The 21,846-nt window shown below is 41.1% G+C and overlaps 1 protein-coding gene across 1 annotated transcript in view; it reads left to right on the top strand.

Annotated features, from left to right (window-relative positions):
* The window catches only part of LOC135215609 (ubiquitin carboxyl-terminal hydrolase 30-like), a gene marked incomplete in the record, with an annotated part of 167,069 nt that overhangs the window by 111,401 nt on the left and 33,822 nt on the right, over positions 1-21,846 (top strand). Inside the window, 1 exon segment of the mRNA XM_064250505.1 lies at positions 12,721-12,861. Coding sequence (XP_064106575.1) covers positions 12,721-12,861 — 141 coding nt within the window.

Genomic DNA, 21,846 nt, shown 5'->3' with positions numbered 1-21,846 from the left:
TGAAATTGCGCACATTTTCATATATAAAACTCTATGAAATGCCTAATATGAAACGGAGCAAATATTCCGAGAATGGGAACTTACGCATTTCGGAGATTTGTGGCGGAGAATCCGCTGCGCGGAGGGAAGGAAACAAAGGGGTTTTTTTTTTTAAATCACCATAAATTTAAATATTGTGCTAGAGACTTCGAATTTGTTTCACGATAAAGGTAAATGACTGAATATTACTAGACTGTAAGAGTTTTATCTTACAATTGCGTTTTCCACCATTTTGGTAGAGTCAAATTTGACCGAACGTGGTTTTTTTTTTCTATTTATCGTGATTTATATGCAAATATTTCAAAAATGAGAAAAGCTACAACCTTCAACTTTTTTGTTGTATTATACATGAAATTGCGCACATTTTCATATATAAAACTTTATGTAACGGCTAATTTAAAATGGTGCAACATACCACAATCGCACGTATGATTTTTTCGGAAGAGTTACTGCGCGGCACGTGTAAAGAAAATGTTATTTTTGTTTTTTTCATAAATTCACCATAAATCGAAATATTGTGCTAGAGACTTCCAATTTGTTGCAAAATGAAGGTAAATGCTTAAATATACTATAAGAAAATGAAGCGTTTTAGCTTACAATTGCGTTTTTTCGACCATTTCGTAGAGTCAAAGTTGACCGAAGGTTGAAATTTGTCATCTTATCATTTTTTATTATGAAAATATTTCAAAATTGATAAAAGCTACAACCATGGGTTGTTGTTAGTTGTATTGTGCATGAAATTGCGCACATTTTCATATATAAAACTTTATGTAACGGCTAATTTAAAATGGTGCAAACATTACCACAATCGCATGTATGATTTTTTTCGGAAGAGTACCGCGCGGCACGTAAGAAAAAAGTTTTTTTCATAAATTCACCATAAATCGAAATATTGTGCTAGAGACTTCCAATTAGTTGCCAAATTAAGGTAAATGATTGAATATTACTAAAATATAAGAGTTTTAGTTTACAATTGCGTTTTTCGACCATTTCGGTAGAGTCAAAGTTGACCGAAGGTTGAAATTTTGGCACTTATCGTTATTTATATGAAAATATCTCAAAACTGATGAAAGATACAATCATGAGTATTTTGTTGCTGTATTCTACATAAAAATGCGCACATTTTCATATATAATAGTACGTACATGTAACGGCTAATTTAAAATGGTAAAAAAATTATGTCAAAGTGATGAAATAATTTTTGAGATGTGTCACAGATACTTTTTAGTGCGGCAAGAAAGAAATTCGCGCTTGCGCGCCTGCGTAACGATTGTAAACAAAACACCTTGATCCGTGAACTCTCAGCATCCCCCAAGGCGCGTGATTCAAGACTTTTCGGCTGGTAGGCCTAAAAGTATTTTTCCGCGAATTTTAAAAAAAAAACTTTTGTATGTCGACGTAAAATACGTCCAGTCGGCACCCGAGAGACAAAAAATGTCGACATAAAATACGTCCAGTCGGCGTTTAAGGGTTAAGAGAGCAAGAATGACCGCAGCCTGTGTTTGAAATTTTTCACGTCTTTTACAATCTAAATCTTACAGCAACTGTCGAATGAAATCAAGATTAGGGTATGAATTTCTTTAAGAATTAACTTGAATACTATGATCCTTCAAATTTTATCTAGTGTAGTGCAGTACAATCTTCGCAGCCATATCACCCTTTTTCCCAGGTATCTGTGCACAGATTCAACGCTCTTTCTTCTGCCTTTCCCCATCACAAGTCTGTCACCAATGCTATAATTTTTTTTCTCTCTCTCTCTCTCTCTCTCTCTCTCTCTCTCTCTTTTCGGCCTGGGCAATCAAATCGCTGAAAATAGCGCTGGCCTTCTGGCAGATTGCCGTCTTGGTTATCGTATCGGCAGCGATTTCTTTGTCCTCAATCCATACAAGAAGCAGCCTCTCCATCTCATCATGCACGTGGCTCCTCTTGTTGGACAAAATAGTCAGGCCCTTGGAAGGTGTGGCTGCTTTGATGGCTTCCCTCTGTTTAAGTATGGTGCCTATCGTCGACGGATTTCAGCCATATTCCTTAGCGATCACACTCAACCACATGCCAGCCTCATACTTCTTGATAATCTCCATTTTTGTCTCCATAGAAAGCATCCTCTTCTTTCTGTGAACTTCAGTAACTAAGTTATGTACTAATTAAGTCCTCACACAGCACGATAAAGTACAAAGCAAAATCACTAACACGAATTTACGTTAACCCCCAACTCCCGACGCTGAGCCACTTAAGTGGCCCGATTTGAACTGCGCGCCAATACTTTCAGAGACAGATTTCTTACACCAGTACCGTGCTCTATGATGCCGTATCAATACTTGAGTGTCATTGGCTAAATGTTATTACATCACAATGACATCATTAGAATCCCGTTACTTAATTGGTTGAAAGGTTTATGACGTAGAAAAAAGCAAAAATTCCCGGGAAAACTTCAGTCTCGGCGTTGGTTTTGAGTGTTCCGTGATCTGCTCTCGATAACTACTATCTTTTATCGTTATTTTTGTAATTATTACAGGTTAATATGGGATAAAGACATGATAGAATGATAATACAAGTTTTAAGTGAGAACAGGAATTACCAGTAATGGAATAATTCGTAGCAAAAGCTAATATTTTTTCGAATGAACATTGAGATATCATGGTTGGCGTCTTGGTTTCGAGTGATAATCTTTATCATAATTCTTATTTTTCGTAATTATTACATGCTGATATTGGATAAAAACGTACGCTCTACTTGGGAATGCCAAAAAATGTGATGTTGGGCTTTGTGCTGCATGCTTTGTTTCATATCATAAGAAGAACTAAGAGTAAGTACCGACTTATGGATGTACATATATTTTTCCTTTCTTTTGTTTAGTATACTGTATCACATGTAGATATATAAATGAACATGTGCATGCACTCACGTTCTATATATACTATATATATATATATAATATATATATATATATATATATATATATATATATATACGTATATATATACAGGCAGTCCCCGGGTTACGACGGGGGTTCCGTTCTTGAGACGCGTCGTAAGCCGAAAATCGTCGTAAGCCGGAACGACGCTTGGAAATATGTCTTAAACTAATAAAAGTTATTATAAAAAACCTTACTTGTAAATCCTTTTTTTTGGGGGTTACACTACATGTTGTTTCCTGTAGTTTTTATGTACAACCTGGAGTTATTTTCATAAAGAATGCTGGTTCTTGAAGGTAAAAACTATTGTAATCCTCTGGTGACACAACATTCTTGAAGTTTTTAGTACAACCTGGAGTGATTTTGCCAAATCTTGAGGGCTACAAGAACAGCTGATTACATATTATGTATCATATAGACTAATTAAAGTAAACGTATATTTAAATAGGCTTATATTAGTATCAACAAAACATTCCATGCCATGAGTCAGAGGCCGTTTAATGAAACGACACTTCTCTGTCCTATCTGTTCAGAAAATAAACGTTACGTCAATCCCCGGGACCATTGTTGCCAAGGAAGGCTTCTCTCTCTCTCTCTCTCTCTCTCTCTCTCTCTCTCTCTCTCTCTCTCTCTGATCAAATTTACTCTGGATAATGTCTCTCTTTGGATATTTCGATTTTGCCAAATCTTGAGGGCTACAAGAACAGTTGATTACTATTCACGTATCATATGGTAGACTAATTAAAGTAAACGTATCTGTAAATAGGCTTTATATAATTTGTATCAACAAAAAACATTTACTGGCATGAGTCAGAGGGCCTTTCCGTTTTAACGAAACGAACACTTCTCTGTCCTTAACTCGGAGCGTCAGAAGACGCTCTCTCTCTCTCTCTCTCTCTCCTCCATCTCTCTCTCTCTCTCTCTCTCTCTCTCTCTCTCTCTCTGATCAAATTACTGGATAATGTCTCTCTTTGGATACTTGGAATTTGCGTTGTAATCTCAACCATAAACTTCGTTTTGTATATTATTACTGGAAACAAGCAATGATTTTTTCATTATTTGCGCTTTTGGACTGTTATATGTAAACTTGCGCACCGCAAGCTAGTATGTATTCATTCGCTCGGAAACTAGTTCCGCATATGAGGCGTCACTAAAAAACATCGAAAAATACGACATAAAAAGTGTTGAAAATCATCATAACCTCAAATTTTTTGTTGTAATCTAACCAGAAACTGATTTTTATTAATATACTGTGCTAAACTATAAAGGATTATTATCATAGTATGCGTTTTTTAAAAGCGTCGGTTAACTTCAGGAGCGTCTGGAAGCGTCAGCGTCGTAACCTCGGAACAAGCGTCGTAACCCAGGACGGATTTTTCCATTGAATATTTAAGAAAAAGCGTCGTAACCTCGGAACGTCGTAAGCCGAACCGTCGTAACCCGGGGACCGGCCTGTATATTATATATATATATATATATATATATATATATATATATATATATATATATATATATATATATATATATATATATATATATATATATACCAATACTTGTTTGTGCTGTGTTACTGAACAAGGCATATTTCACATAAGTTCAGAGGTGTTTTGAGTTGAGTGCCAGTGTGTTGAGTAGTTATGAATTATACTCTAAAAATGTTCTGAAAATGTTGTATATCCATCTGCTTTTGCTTTCCCATGAATGACAAGTAAATTTGGAATATTATAGCATCAAGTTTACGTAAATTGATCAAGCAGTCATTTATGAAATTAGGATACAAAATTTGTCTTCACTAATGCTGAGAATATTGACCAAATTTTGGATAATAAAGGAAAATCTAGAAAAAATATAGAGAAGGGAATAATACAATTTAAAAGGTGTCCATTTCATATAGAAAGGTTCTGCCTTGAACTTGCAATTTATTTGAAGTGAAAATAGTAAGTAATAAAGAAGATATTAACAATAAACTACAATTAATTAAGTGTGCGTAACCCGTGCAGATCAGCGTATCAATTTTAGCTACGTACGCACCACCCGCCATTCAAATTTACCGCGTCTTGCGGGGGTTAACAAACGAAATCGTATATGAACGAAGGAATTCTGCGTGCTTACGATAACAATGCTGCTACGGAGTGACCGAAGAACGCCTTTACGTAGATGCGCGATGGGAGAGATGCTGACAAATAGGAGAGCAGGAACTTATGGTGGTGACTAGCATCAGGAACCAATGGGAGAGCGGGAGGATGGTGGCGAGTCTACTCAGTTGGCGGCGCACGAGTTTTAAAATTGTTCTCAGTGGTCCGGGCGAATCTCAGGACTTTACAGTAACAACCTTTCGTAACCTGAATTATTTTCGTATGCAGAGGCAAGGCAAAAAAAATCTTCGTATTTGCTTTCATAACTTGAATTTTTCGTAAGTTGGAACTTTCGTATGTCAAGGTTCCACTGTAGTTATAAATAGGCCTATGCTTTCACATCATCAGATTTTGCTCTCTCTCTCTCTCTCTCTCTCTCTCTCTCTCTCTCTCTCTCTCTCTCTCTCTCTCTCTCTCTCTCTCTAAGTAAATATAATGAATTAAGTACGTATCTCTAAGGATTGGCCTATTCTCTCTCTCTCTCTCTCTCTCTCTCTCTCTCTCTCTCTCTCTCTCTCTCTCTCTCTCTTCTCTCTCTAAGTAAATATAATGAATTAAGTATCTCTATGGATAGGCCTATGCTCTCTCTCTCTCTCTCTCTCTCTCTCTCTCTCTCTCTCTCCACTTTTGAAACATTTGAAAAAATATTATCACTCAGTCTCTCAAAGTAAATATAATGAATTAAGTATCTCTATTGATAGGCCTATGCTTGCATGCTATCTCTCTCGTCATAATATTTCATTCTTCTCTGTATTGTTCCTCACGATTTTTACAACTACAACCCAAATTTTAAAACATTTTCTCTCATTTTTTAAGATCCGTCATCAATTACGCATAAATTGTATGTCAGTTTAGTGTCAAACATTACTTAAAGTAAGGTTTCACAGTAGTTTTTGTAAAAGGATGATCGCTATTCTACCCTGAACTGACGTTACCAAACTAACATTAACGAATAATGTAAAGCCTGTTTCTACGTTCAAGTATAAATAATTATAGGACTTCTACAGAATATTTATGGTGTAAAGTTGATGGAAATCTAGAAAGCAACAACCACTTTGATTTTGAAGCTCTGCCCCCTTTCTTAAGTTGCCAGGTGTGGCATTATTGAGCAATATATGTCTGAAGATTTAAAAATCTGTAATCTGACTTTCCTTGCCGAGTGTACTTGGAGTGCCCACCAGTCTTTAGTGGATGGGTGGTGGTTTTTATTTCAGAGTAGATGACAGCATTGTTTAGTGACTGGTTGTTTGGTACTGTGCCTAGATCAAGGGCACCTGTTTTTTAAACTTTGCGAGCCATCAGACTTTTCCTTTGCTGCAAAGTCCCCATTTGAAGTAGAGGTGCTCCACGCCTCTGGTGCCTTTCCATTACAGGTTAAGATGAGCACTAACCAGAGGCAGTAATCACCTGCAATAGCTCTTTTACCAGGTAAGGAACAATAAGCATTGTATCAATGCTAGCAACTTTTATTTGTATTTCAAATTCATTACCATTACTGAATGTTTTGGAGTAGAATGTGTCCGTGTATCCCATATTTCCAATTCATACATTAATACTGGTCCTATCACCGTGCTATAGTCAAGATCTATAGCACAGTGATAAGACCAGTGTTAATATATGGATTAGAAAACATGGGTTCTAAAAAGAAAAGCTTGAGAGAACAGAAATGAGAATGCTGAGGTGGATTATGGGAATATTGCTGCTTAAGAGATTGGAAAATTATGAAATAAGAAAGGGCACAGGCTTAGTAAAGATTACAGAGGTAATAAGAGAGTCAGTTGATGGTATGGACATGTGTTGAGGATGGATGATGAGGAGGGAGTGGAGAGGGCTTGGAAGGAACCTGTTAGACTGAGGGAGACTGAGAATTTGATGGCGAGATAAAGTGAAGGAAGATATGGAGAGAAGAGGTTTGGTGGAGGATGATGCCTTTGATAGAAGGCAGTGGAGAAGGCGCATCAGGCAATCGACCCCTTAGTGTATGGATAGCAGTGGGAAAGAAGTGTCCATGTATCCCACCCCATGTCAATGTAAGATTCAGCTTTGTAATTACCTGGAAAGTTACTTATATGAAAATGATATTTTTATAATAAAATAAGTTTTATATATACTTACCAAGTATTTACAAATCGGAGCCCCCTCCTCTCCTCTCGTGAACATAAGGGCGTAAATAAATTGAGCTCTTCTGCTTTGTTGTTCCTATTCTTTCCCTGATAGTGGGCGGGCCTGTCACCTACAAAAAAGCAATAAAGAGGCGCTACTGTGGCTATTAAATTTGAGCTGATGTGCAAGTGGAATCTATAGCTATGTAATAGCTTGGTAAGTACATATTATGTATATGTAAAACTTTAATTTATTATAAAAATTTCATTTTAATAATGTGATGACACTAAACAGTTTAATATTCTTTAAAGGGATTTTGACGAAGGAAAAATCTATTTCTGGGGAGAGACCTGTGTTCGCCGGTGAAAAGGGATCCTGCTATCTACTTTTCTAGTATAAAGAGTTTCTAAGTATACCAGAGAAAAAAGCTAGCATTGGTATGCAGAGGTTACTACCCTCGCGCGAGCACCCAAAGGGTGTCGGGTATAAAGGATTGGTGACTGTTAAGTCAACCAAAGAGGAATGATTAATTCTCTCTCTCTCTCTCTCTCTCTTCTCTCTCTCTCTCTCTCTCTCTCTCTCTGTAGACAGCCATCATTATGTAATCATCCCTTGTTTGAATACAGGCAGTCCCCAGTTGACAATGGGGGTTCCATTCTTGAGACACGTTGTAAGCCGAAAATCGTCATAAGCCGAAACATCATTGAAAATCATCAAAAATCCTAATTCTTTGGTTCTATTGAAAACTATTTAAACTGCATTTTTATGGGTTGAAAAAAAGAAAAAAAAAAAAAAAAGATGACGACTTCAAATACAGGCAGTCCCCGGTTACCGTTGGTCTTGGTTAATGGCAATCAGGTTTTATGGTGCTTGTCTAGTGCCATAAAATTGGCGATTTATCGGGCCATAAAGGGGTAAAGTTTTGATTATTGGCGCCATAAGGTGCCGATAATAGTCATGGCACCATAACATACATAATAACAGAGGCCGGGGACTGCCTGTATTGATTATTTTGCCTTTGTTGAGTAATATTTCTTCTGTTGGGTCGGTGTCGTAAGCATAGTAACCCTGGAACATGCATCATAAAGCTGGAAATAATTTCTGATAAGTATACAGGTGTTATGAACCGAGAGAGAGGTCCGCTTCAGGTTCGATATTATGATAAACAAAAAAGAATTCAACACCCAACAGTTGAAACTGGGGATACGAATATAGAAAGAAACACTAACACAACAAAGGTTTATTTACAAGCTTACTAACAGATAAATGCAGAATGGTGTCTCCTATTTACATAAAAAAGGCAAAATCTTACAATGCGTGAACTGCGGAAGAAGTGAGGTAATTCAAGTACTTGCTGGCCAGTTTTGCGACTCGAAGCGATGGCTTCACAAAGGGAGAACTACGATTGCAGACGTCTTCTTGACTCCTTATTGCAGAAAATAATGTCTATTCTTGATACTCTTAGGGCAGGAACTTCTCTAAACCTCTTGCAGGACGTTTCTCCTCTGGAAGTCTTGCTCTACGTCGAAATGCCTCGGTCGTCCACTCCCGGACGACTTGACCAGATCCCGATTAAACTTTTGAGTGCCTTTTTCTCTCTGATCCTTTATCGGTTCCTTCTTCTCTTATCTCTCTCGGATGATCTCTGATCTCTGCTGCTGAGCTCTCACTGATCTGATCTGTGACTCTTACTAGTGATCTCTTACTCTGTAACTAACTGATGATCTGCTTCCTCCTACTTCATCCGTCGTATTTATATGGCATTCTGGAGGCGAACGTCACAGACTCCCAAGATTACCAGAACTTCTTAGAAGGATCTGGACGAAGTATTACATCAGAAATTGCGGCATTCCTCACGTCACGTCAGCGCCTGTCAAGTTCCCCAACACTCCTGCCGATTCTAGAACCATCTTGAGAACAGGCACCTCCAACACATGCACGAATGCCACCTTGCTGCAGAACTTCTCGAAGATGCGTTTTCCTTTCTTTTATCTTTCTTTGCTATAAAGCAATTACCATTACAACAGGTAGTGTTTGAGTTACGATAATTCGTTTTACGATAATCCGATGTTATGATGGGGTTAGCAATTAATACCGAAAAAAAAAGTTGAAAATACGTATTTTTAATTTTGCGCACAACGAGCGCAGGCAGCAGCATACTACGCTGTACTATAGGTTGGCCCGAAAGCGAGAGGCTGGCAGCCAACGACACAAGTCCGACCTCACTTGCTCTCGCTCTGAACCAAGTAAGATTAGGTTAGTGTTCGTTTGTGCTTTTTGTGAGTTTTTTAAGTAAACCAAAACAAAAAACTATGTCTACTAAACAACCAAATAGATCTCTTGCTGGTAGTGCAAAAAAGAAGAGGCAATCCATCACTTTGGAGCAGAAATTGAAGATAATCAACCAGCGTGAAGGTGGAAAGGCAGTCATGGTTATCGCACGTGACGAACGTTTGTCGCAATCAACGGTATCCACCATCCTAAAGGACAAGAAACATGTAATGGATGCTGTAAAGGTATCTGCTTCTGTTCATTCAACGGTTATGTCAAAGAAGAGGATAGGGCCTTTGGAAGAAATGGAGCAGTTACTGGTCACGTGGATGGAGGACCAAATACAAAAGCGTATGCCACTCGCCCTCTTGACCATTCAGAAAAAGGCATGCATGCTTTTTGAAGAACTGAAGAAGAAGTATGATGATAACCACAACAAAAGTTTTGCAGCAAGTGCTGGATGGTTTCGTCGTTTCAAGAACCGCCATACTGTGAAAATTAGCGGTGAAAGCAGCAAGCGCTTATGTCGACGGAGCAGCTAAATTTAAGGTTCCTTTAAACGAAATCGTCGTTAATGAAGGGTACTTGCCAGAGCAAATCTTTAATGTTGACAAAACCGGGCTTTATTGGAAGCGTATGCCACAACGGTCCTACATCCACAAAGAAGCAACAGCGATCCCCGGGTTTAAGGCATACAAGGATCGATTGACTTTTCTGCTTGGGGGAAATGTGGCTGGGTATAAACTTAAGCCCTTTATGATTTATCACTGAGAAAATTCGAGGGCATTAAGAAACGTTGACAAGCATACACTCCCTGTGCGTTACCGTCATAATAAAAAAGCGTGGATGACTGCAATGCTGTTCGAAGACTAGTTCGTTCATTGCTTCATTCCGGAAGTGAAAGATTATTGTAGGAAAAATAACATCCCCCTTCAAAATTCTTCTGATTCTCGACAATGCTTCTGGCCACCCTCAGCACATCGGAGATATTAACGAGAATGTAAAAGTTGTGTTTCTGCCACCAACACAACTTCTCTCGTCCAACCCATGGATCAGGGTGCTGTGGCTATGTTCAAGGCGTATTATCTACGGAACACGTTTGTGCAGGCTGTTCAGGCTACAGATAACGAGGAGAAAGATCTCAGAACTTTCTGGAAAGAATTTAGTGTTCTTAACTCCATTATGAACATTGGAAGGGCATGGAAGGAGGTAAAGAAAGTGTATGAATGGGGTCTGGAAAAATCTGATAAAAGTTTATGTGAACTCGTTTAAAGATTTCGATCAGAATGAAGAAGTAGTCGAAATCAATAAAAAGATCTTGATACTTGGGAAAAGTTTAGATTTAGAAATTGATGAGGAAGATATCCAAGAACTTAAAGATGTGTAAGATGTAGAGTTAACGGCAGAGGATTTAATTGCACTTGCAGAAGAGAGAAAAAAAAAGCAGAAGAGGAAGAAGAAATAAAAGAAGAGCCGGAGCGAACATTTACGACTAAAAAACTCGCAGAGGCATTTGCTTTATTTAATCAAGGACTGAAACTTTTAAGTGAAATGGATGGGGACGAGGAACGGTTTGCCAAAGTTCAGAGGGCTCATCAAGACAATGTTGCATATTACCGATTAATTTATGAAGAGCGAAAAAAATGCACTGTGCAACCTACAATGGATTATTTTTTCAAGAGAACGACTCCAGTGCCTTCAGCTTCCCCCCGCCCTACCCCCTCACTTGAGACTCGATCCTGTACGTCTCGGAACAGATGTATCCTAGAAAGACCTGAACTAACAGAAGAAGAAATTCTATCTGAAGAGGAGCGAATTGATGATCCTGCTGTTTTATCATCCTCCTCCTCTTTCAATCTTTGTTTATACGTAGCCATGAACAGCCGGACACCGATCATGTATGCCGACAACGGACCGAATCTTGGTGAGTACCCTTTACACTAGTCTGATTCTTGTTCTTATTATTAAATTTGTTTATACTTAATTATCATAAGTCAATCTGCATTGAACCACCCGAATTAGCTGATATTAATAATTACTATACCGTATATGTACGTATAGGTATACAGTGGACCCCCCGTATTCGCGTTCTCCAGATTCACGGACTCACACATTTGCGGATTTCTCTCGGGAACGTTTCCCTGCATTATTCGCGGAAAATTCGCGCATTCGCTGTATTTTTCTATGATAAATATCCACAAATTCCTGGTTTTTTTGATGAATTTTATCATAAAATGCACTTTTTGTGATAAAACTATTAAAAAAACCATGTAGGAAAATTTTTAGTGGGTTTTTCTTGAGTTTTAACTAACAAAATAGGCTGTTTTTAGCATTTTTATAGGGGTTCCAAACATTCGCGGGTTCTAACTATTCACGGGGGGTCTGGTACGCATCCCCCGTGAATGCGGGGGGACCACTGTACTGTGTAGTGTAGGTTAATCTTCCATATATGCATGTAGCCTATATGGTACTGATTAACTTAGTGTAGGCTAGGCTATATTCGAGATATGATTTTCTCAACTTACGATGGGTTTTTCGGAACCTAACCCCATCGTAAGTAGGAGAATACCTGTAATTGAAAAGTGTCGTAGGCCGAAACTGTTGTAAACCGGGGACTGCCTGAACTATCACGCTTTTTTTTTTTTTTTTTTTTTTTTTTTTTTTTTTTTTTTAATGCACTTGAGGTGTGTTACCTATTGTCCATGAAAGATAAAAGAGCTTGACTTATGTCTCTTCTGTAATTGTGCAGTCATTTCTTATTTCTGTTTCTATTCTTGTCATTTCAAACGCTATATAATTTTTCTGCAACATTGTTTCTTTTAAAGTTTAATCATTTTCATTTTTATTGCAAGCAATAATAAATGCTATTCATTTGGGAATGGGCTCTCATGTCATAAATTCTTTACTTTGAGTGACTAGGAAGGTAACCCCTATACTACTGGTGTTATACCGGCGTTATTATCCAGTCGATCACCTATGATTTATTTTTGAGGGAACCTAACTTTGTCATATAGCCTTGGTTGCCTGTGCTTAAGATATTAAATGTTGCATAAATGGTTTTGTTACTGTAGGATAGTGTACTGTTTTGTCAAAGCGGCAGAAGTTACTACATTAATTTACTTTGTAGGAATTTACTTTTGGTATCAATTTTATTGTTGTATTGGATTGACAGTTTTACAGTATTACCCAAGTAGAATTTTGTAAGGTAAGGTAAGGTTATAATTATTCACTTATGTGAAAGACAAAATTTTGTTTCAGCTTCCTAGTTGTTTATGCTTCCACATCAAGAGAACCGTCTGGATGGAGAATGGATCAGCTGTGAAGAGGCAAGATCATGTTATCTTCCCAGAATTTCTGACTATGGATCCTTACACATATGTAACATCTGTAAGCAGTCAGGTGAGATGCTTAGTTCAATTTGTTTCACCACAACTCCACTGCTCATTCATTGCCCACATTCTTAGTTTCCAGACTTCCCAGACACTGAAGTCTTTTGTTTAAGAGACAGCAGATCAGTAGTACTAGTAATAATGGATACACTGTCTCCGTTATTCATTTTGGTAGCAAAAGCCATAGCGGCAGGCAAACTGGGTTTGGTAACACTTTCTCTCTCTCTCTCTCTCTACACTTTGACATAATTTTTGCACCATTTTATATTAGCCATTACATGGAGTATTATATATGAAAATATGTGCAATTTCATGTTGAACACAACAAAAACAACTCATGTTGTAGCTTTTATCGGTTTTGAAATATTTTCATATAAATAACGATAAGTACCAAAATTTCAACCTTCGGTCAACTTTGACTCTACCAAAATGGTCGAAAAATGCAATGGTAAGCTAAAACTCTTATATTCTAGTAATATTCAATCATTTGCCTTCATTTTGCAACAAATTGGAAGTCTCTAGCACAATATTTCGATTTATGGTGAATTTATAAAAAAAAACTTTTTCCTTACGTCCGCGCGGTAACTTCTGAAAAGATCATAAATTTTTTCGTCCAATTGTCGTAATGTTTGCACCATTTTAAATTAGCTGTTATATAAAGTTTTATATATGGAAATGTGCGCAATTTCATGTAGAATACAACTAAAAACAACCCATGGTTGTAGCTTTTAAATAATGATAAGTGCCAAAATATCAACCTTTGGTTAACTTTGACTCAACCAAAATGGTAAAAAAAGCGCAATTGTAAGCTAAAACTCTTATATTGTAGTAATAATCAATCATTTACCTTTATTTTGCAACAAATTGGAAGTCTAGCACAATATTTTGATTTATGGTGAATTTATGAAAAAAAAAAAACATTTTCGTTATGTGCGCGCGGTAACTTCCGAAAAAATAAAGGGATTTTGACGTAAGGAAAAATCTATTTCTGGGCGATTGGCTCGTGTCGCCAGCGAAATATCCTTTAATCTATTATTTCTAGGGTAAATGTACTAACACATACCAGAGAATAAATAAATAAAGAAAAAGGTAGTCATATAACTGACTCGCTCACCCTCCCAGAGAGTGTCGGTATGAACACTATGGCGAGTGAGACCACTACCACGAGCCAAATGCCAATAGAATCCTCCCACTACAAAATCCCCCAAGAGGGGAGCCGACCCACAGAGTGGGCAGCACCTACTACTACTACTCCATCCCATGCTGCCGACTGCTGCGCCTCTGGTGGCCATCCTGAAGTTAGCAGACAATCTTGGCGATGGGATGGGTAGGGCGGGATTTCGCTGGCGACACGAGCCAATCGCCCAGAAATATTTTTTTCCTTACGTCAAAATCCCTTTTCTGGGCTCAGCTCGTGTCGCTGCGCGAAATCGTACCAGAGAAATAGACAAGATTGTAAAGTAATTCAACAAAATATAAAGGGTCTCAAAGAAAAGATAAAATAAAAATAAAACAATATAATTGCTAATAAAGATACATGTACACAGTGATACAAAAAGAAATATTACTTAATTATACTTAATGCTAATAATATTTCTTAACTTAAGGTAATATACATATATACAGGAGAAATATCATATATGTACAACAATGGTATCTGTGTAAAGCTTATGTATCAAAACAATGTAAAGCAATTAATATACAAGTTGAATAAAACAAACTCAACAATAATAAAATATAAAAGATTGTATATGACTTAATATACAAAACCCGTAACCATTATGATAAGATGTATCTCCTTGCATAAAAATAAGGAGATTACATCCACGAGATCAGTAATCATCACAAATGTGAGTGTCCCTAGCAAAAAAAATAAGGGACACCCACTATATTATCATCAAAGTAGCTAAGACACAAGGTGATCGTAAATGAACAAGGCAGGAATAGACGAACTGTTGGGTGAGGCAGGTAGAAAGGAGGACTGAATCTTCTACTAAGGATTAGTCAGAGTCAGGGGAAACTATGTTACCCGCTGCAACTGCTGAAAATTTTAGGGCTTCCAAGGACTTTAAGTAATGACGTTTGACACTGTCGGTGATTTCCATCCAGTATACTTTTTCAACTCATCGAAGTTTCATATGTTGGAAATAGTTAATTGAGGTGGCTACTGCCCTGACATCATGTGCTTTTGGGAAAGAGTCAGGATTGGCTTGTTTAATGAAGTACAGGATTTGTTGCCTGATGCCTTTAATAGATAAAGTACCACCTTTTTCTCTCCTAAAGAGAGGACCCGATGAGGATGAGGAGGTCCTAGATAGAAAGGCTCGTAACGTTGAAACTGGGCAAAGAGATATATCTTGTGGAAGGGGTAGTACCTTCCATGGTTTCCCACCATCATCAAAGGATCTTCATTCTTAGCTAAAAAGCTACGTTCCGGTGAAAGTACGCACTTCCCCTGTGGGAAGGAACTGAATATGATCCGGATCTCTGGATAAAGCCGACAGTTCTGAAATTCTAGCTCCTGAGGCTAAGCTTAATAAAAATAGGGTTTTTCTTAACAGCATTATAAATGAGCATGTGTCATTATTGGTTTCTGAAGCCAGCTTTAGAACATCGTTTAAGAACCATGATACTGACGTAGGCCTTACAGAAGGTCTAAGTCTAGCACAGGCCTTGGGAATAGACGAGAAGTAGGAATCTGTCAGTCTATGTTGAATCCAAATTGAAAAATCTTTTTTCAAGGCTGACTTGTTTGTCGTAATTGTGCTAGCTGCTAAGCCTTTTTCAAATAAGGATCTGAAAAAGGATATAGCTGAATTGATTGTCATGATCTTAATATCTGCTTCTTTCAGGAAGGTTGCTAACTTTTTGACAGCAGCATCATACTGTCTCAAAGTTGAATCTCTCTTATCTGATTCCAAGAAGAGAATATTCTGAGGGTCAATATTCGCATCTCTTTTCGCTGCAAACTTCATGAAATCCATAAAGTTAGGGTTTTGAGAATCCCTGAGGAAGCGAACACAGTCTTCGTTTGTACTGACTGGGAGAGCTTGGGATTGGGGATCCGAAGAGGGCGGAGACCCAGTTCCAGGATGAGAGGGTACCAATTGCTCTTCGGCCAGTCTGGGGCTACTAGAGCCACTTGACCCTTGAATGTCCTGAGTTTGTTTAACACTTTCATGAGAAGATTCACCGGAGGAAAAGACATAAATCTTCTCCCAGTTGTTCCAATCTAGAGCCAGGGCGTCCGTGGCATAGGCCAGAGGGTCCAGGTTGGGGGCCACATACACGGGAGTTTGTGGTTCGCTTGGGATGCGAAGAGATCTACCTGTAGACCTGGAACTCTCTGAAGAATCCATTGGAACGAACTGTTGTCCAGTGACCATTCCGACTCTAGAGGTACTGATCGGGATAGGGCATCTGCTATGACGTTTCTCACTCCAGCTATATGGGTGGAGGAGAGATGCCAACTGAACTTGTCCGCCAGGGAGAATATGGCTACCATGACATGGTTTAGATGACGTGACTTGGAGCCTCCTCTGTTTATGCAATGTACTACCACTGCGCTGTCCAGGACTAGCTTTATGTGGGTAGTACTTTGGCGGACGTAACCTTTTTTTAGAGTCAAGAACAGTGCCATCGCTTCCAGTACGTTTATATTGGAACTGACGGAACTGAGGTGACCACGTTCCCTGAACCTTTTTGAACTGGGAATATCCTCCCCAACCGCTTAATGACGCGTCTGTGTGGATAGTGATCCCTGGAGGAGGAAACTGAAGGGGCACTGACACCGATAGGTTCTTGACTTTCGCCCACGGCCGAAGTCGATTCTTTAGAATCAGAGGGACTGAGGACAATTTGTCCCTGACTGGACCTGATATTTGCCCGTGAGCGCCAAATTCTGGTTAGGTCTTTCAGTTTGGCTTTCATTAGGATGTTCGTCACTGATGCAAACTGGAGAGAACCCAGGATCCTTTCTGAGATCTTCTTGAAGCCAGTTTGTGACTTAGAAATTGCTTGACTGACTTTGCTATTTCCTTCCTTTTGGACGATGGAATCGACAGAGTATGGGAGGATAGATTCCATTGAATGCCTAGCCACTGAAAGTTTGACTCTGGAGTGAGTCTTGATTTGGTCCTGTTTATCTTGAAGCCTAGATATTCCAGGAACTGAATCACTTTCAGTGTTGCTTTGTTGCATTCCTCGACTGTTGAAGCCCAGATCAACCAATCGTCGAGATACGCTACTACCATAACCCCTTGCGATCTGAGTTGTTGAACAACTACTTCCGCCAGCTTCGTAAACACTCTGGGTGCTACGTTGAGCCCGAAAGGAACTACCTTGAAGGAGAATGTCTGGTCGCCTATCTTGAAGCCTAGATAGGGACGGAAGTGTCTTGCAATAGGGATATGATAGTAAGCGTCTGTAAGATCGATAGAGGTGGTGACGGCCCCACGGGGAAGTAAGGTCCGCACCTGCGAGATCGTGAGCATCTTGAACTTGTCGCAGCGAATGGCTAAGTTTAAGCGGGACAAGTCTAAGATTACTCTTCTTTTTTGTGAGCCTTTCTTTGGCACGCTGAACAAGCGACCTTGAAATTTTAATCTTTTGACTCTCGCTATAGCTCCTTTCTGAAGGAGATCCTCCGCATACTCCGTCAGTTCTTTGGAAGGAAGTTGACGGAAAGGCCTGGATGGAGGTGGGTTCGTCAACCAGCTCCAACCCAGGCCTTTTGACACAATGCTCTGAGCCCACTTGCTGAAGTTCCACCGGTGGCGAAAGTGAAACAGCCTCCCTCCTACCTGAAGTTCTTCATTGGATCTGGTAACCTCCTCGGCCTCCTCTGAAGTTGTTTTTCCCCTATTGGGACCCCCGATCCTCTCCCACGAAAGGAACGTTTACCTCTGCCTCCCTTACCCGAGCGGTCATACTTCTGTGAAGATTGACTCTCGAAGGTTTGATTGTAAGCTGGAGAGATGGCATAAGAGGTGGAGGGTTGAGGCTGAGGGGAGATCACGTAAATTGGCTGTGATTGAGCCTTTGAAGTGGGGGGTTGGGCTGTTTGCACTAAGGGAACCGCCGGAACTTGCTGAGAAAAGCGTGGCTGCTTTTTCTGGTAGGGCTGGAAACGCCTGGGTTTCCTTTGCCCTTTACCTCTAGCTGCGAGATCTTGCCTCCTCCTAGCCGTAAGGCCCCAACGGTCCTTAAGGCTCTGGTTCAACCTTGTAGCCTCTGACTGGACTTTCTTCACCATCGCTTCTGGGAAGAGATCTGCTCCCCAGATGCTTGACGAGAGTAACCTATTCGGCTCGTGCCGAATGGTTGCTTCTTGTATGGACATGCTTCCTACAATTCGTTCTAGCAGTGGCAAACTCAAACATATCTGACTGTACCGTTTGAGTCAGGGATTCTGGTCATAAGTTTGAAAGCGGCTCTGAACCATAGGCTATGGTGGCCACCTCGGACATAGCTCTAGAATTAATCGATCTGGCTAATCGCGATTTAGCGTCAAATTCAGCCTGAATAAGGCTATCTGGAAGCCTGGGTAGCTTTTCACCAAACTGCTCCATAGCACAGTCCGGTTTGAGTTTGCCTGCTGAGAAGGTGTTCGGTAAGTCTTCCCATAATTCTCCGGCTGAAGGAAGTAACGGAGATGTAGGATCTGCTTCCTTCAGTTGAGGCATGGGGTCCCCCTTCTGGGCCGCTGGAATGGTAGATGTCGCGATCTTAGTCAGGAAAGGGAGCGGGGTACTCTCATCCATCGTGAAGATCGTAAAGGGACTCTTGAAGGGTTGGATTTTCGTATTAGAACAATCCATGTCCTCTAAAACATGAGCCATTCTCTCTGAGCCTGGTCACGTTGAATTAGAGGACAGTCATCCTTTGGTACCCTATCATCTCGAATCATGGCTGAGGCGGTGAGCCTTGCGTAGCCGATTGATGAACGGAGCTGAAGGTCTTCCGGATAGAACTCGAAGTCCTCTATCCTTCGAGTTCCAAATTCCGGTATAGAAATGAGTCCGTCCTGGAATGGAGGGCGTATGACGCTACTCTCCACGGTTGTTCATCGAGAACGGAGGTAGCGAGTCATACGGGGGAAGCTGGGCTCCACCTGCATTGGAAGGTGGAGGAGAGGCTAGAGGAGCTTGGCTCAGTCCGGCTATAATGGAGTCTTGAGAAGTAATCCTATCCGACAACCGAGAGATCATTTGTTCCATGCTACTCTTTAGAGACCCAACCAGGTCGCCCACCCATGTATTGTAACAGGCCAGCATTGGAGTCCAAAGCCGGAGCTGCTGCGGAGGTGGAGGGGTAGCTCTGAATTGGGACCAAGGGTAGCGGAACTGACGACTCAGCTGGAGTGTGAGATCTCTCTCTGGAGGATTTACTCCTCGAGGACTTAGAGCCGGACCCAGAAGCTTTAGATCTGTCTGCTCCGGGATTCCTAGCCGGAGACTTACGAGAGGAGGATGAGGCCGAAGTCGTCTTCTTAGACGACGACGACGTCTTTGTCAAGGATTTCACTGCTTGACCCTTGACCTTGGGTCTAACCGAAGCGTCAGGAGGAGTATACAATTCATCACCCGTAAAGCCTTGGAAGGATGGAGAGGTTGCAGGAGTAGAAGAAACAGTTACGCCCAAGGGTATCCCTTGGGTGTCCACCTTACCTACCTCGACCAACAGGTCGTCTACACCTACCATAGGTTTCTACATTAATATCCAACGTCGCGACTTCCGAGGAGATATCCTGGCCTTGGTCAGTCAGTGAGGCAGCCAGCTGTTGCTGGATGAAGGCGATAGTCGGGGCAGCCTCTGCTGGGTCGACGTATCCTGTCGCCTTGCCTCCGGGGAAGAATTAGTACCGCCAACCTTTTCCTCCAGGATGTAGGGCATACCCTTGGCGGCGTTCTTCCCGAAACCGCCGACCCAGGCCCGCAGGGTTGCCAGTGCGGTATCCCTCACTGCCGGCGCCTGGAAAGGAAGAGGGGTATCAATTAGATTTAAGAATAACTTAAAACTAAAGATAACTTAAAGTATAACTTAAACTTATAGGGCTATAAGGCCCTTTGAATTTCCTTAAGTTAGAATAATTGATGCAAACTTAAGCACTAAACAGATGCGGACCAGCTACCGGAGATGAAATACTTACGCCCCGTCTAAAAGCTGGCTCACCAGATCGTAACATATGGTACACGTCTCATGGTACCAGACCTGGATGTCCCCGTGCGGAGTCGCGCATGGAGCATGGGACCGGCAAACTTCGTGTCCACACGGGTCCTGAAGTGTGGCGGCGCATCCCGGATGCTCACAGTTGGTGGTCTGTAAGTGGAAAGACACATGAGTATCTTAAAGAATATCACTTACAGGCTAAAGGACAGAAGAACTCCGTTGCATGCCGGAGCTCGGAAAAAATTCGGGCATAGCCCCCTCCCTTACTAGCCTGAATAGGCTATAACCCCGGAGGTATCCGGTGAAAAGAAGAAGGGAGGGGAATGGTTTAAGGTACTTAAAGTAAACTTAACATCTTAAACCTAAAAGCTCGAACGTACCGGACTAAGTCCAGGTGCGTGGCGGAGTGATAACTCAGTGAAACGGAGAGGTTAGACGAGACCGACTGTATGTTCCGGTCCACCCCGTGGGGTAGACTTAGCATGTTTCCGCTAGATGCCAGGCCTCCGGTGGTAAAGGAGCCCTAGTAAGGTGGGAAAGAGCGGGGGCCAATACCAGACTTCGGGCTAGTAACGGAGCGACGAAGTAGTAATGGAGAGGGGGAAAGGCCAGTCCCCCCTCACCTTACCATCCGACCGGACCGAGAGCCGGAGAGGTCGAGTCCAGTCTGGGTCTGTCCCTCCCTCTACCCCCTCCGCCTGGGGGGAGAGAGGGAGGCAGGCTCGGGTATGCGGAGCGAGCATGGGCAGGCCTAGCCACCCCCCCCGACTCTATGGAAGAGCGGGAGGGGGGAAAGGTGACTGGACAGGCGTCTGGCTGCCTCGTGATCACATAGTGACCACGGGGCGATGAAGAACAACAACTAAGCCTAAAACAAAACCAACTGATCAGCGAGATGCTATCGGGAAGCAACCGAGCTGACCAGCGGTAACATAAAGGCACAATAGGCCGTGACCTAGGCTAAGCGAGCCAGACGCCTAACTAACCTAAGAAAATCACATAGATAATAAAATGAATAATAAAATAAAGAAAGAAACAAATAGTGGGAGAAAAAATCCAGGAGTGTACGACTAACCCGAAGGCAAGTCTACACTCAAAGCTAGCCGATGCCGATACTAAGAGCCGTGGCTAGGGTCTGGATGGAAAAGCCTACATAAGGTAAAAGACATGCATGCATGACAAAACCGTGTAGACCTAACTCTAAACAAAGCGGATAATAAAATAGAGCGCACAAAGACAGGGGATGCTCTGGGTATGGGAGACCCAGAACGGACCCATCACGAGGCAGAACCATGCTGCCATGCTTCCGACCTAGAGATCGTATTTATACCTAAAAAACGGCAAATACGTGCTCAGGGCCGGAAAAAACCAAATAGCAATAAACACTGAGTACTTAACTTAGCTGCTGCGATGGCTGCACGCTCCATTGTAATAAAATCCAAACGAAAGGGCACAAAAACACAGAGAAGAAAATGGCACGTGTGTATCGTGTGCGCTAACTGAAAAGGATGGCCACCAGAGGCGCAGCAGTCGGCAGCATGGGATGGAGTAGTAGTAGTAGGTGCTGCCCACTCTGTGGGTCGGCTCCCCTCTTGGAGGATTTTGTAGTGGGAGGATTCTATTGGCATTTGGCTCGTGGTAGTGGTCTCACTCGCCATAGTGTTCATACCGACACTCTCTGGGAGGGTGAGCGAGTCAGTTATACTGACCTTTTTCTTTATTTATTTATTCTCTGGTATGTGTTAGTACATTTACCCTAGAAATAATAGATTAAAGGATATTTCGCGCAGCGACACGAGCTGAGCCCAGAAATAAATTTTTTCGT

Source organism: Macrobrachium nipponense, chromosome 5 (genome assembly GCF_015104395.2).
Source record: "Macrobrachium nipponense isolate FS-2020 chromosome 5, ASM1510439v2, whole genome shotgun sequence".
Taxonomy (NCBI): Eukaryota; Metazoa; Arthropoda; class Malacostraca; order Decapoda; family Palaemonidae; genus Macrobrachium; species Macrobrachium nipponense.
The sequence above is the reverse complement of the archived record's forward strand: the minus strand, read 5'-3'. Positions and strand labels throughout refer to the sequence as shown.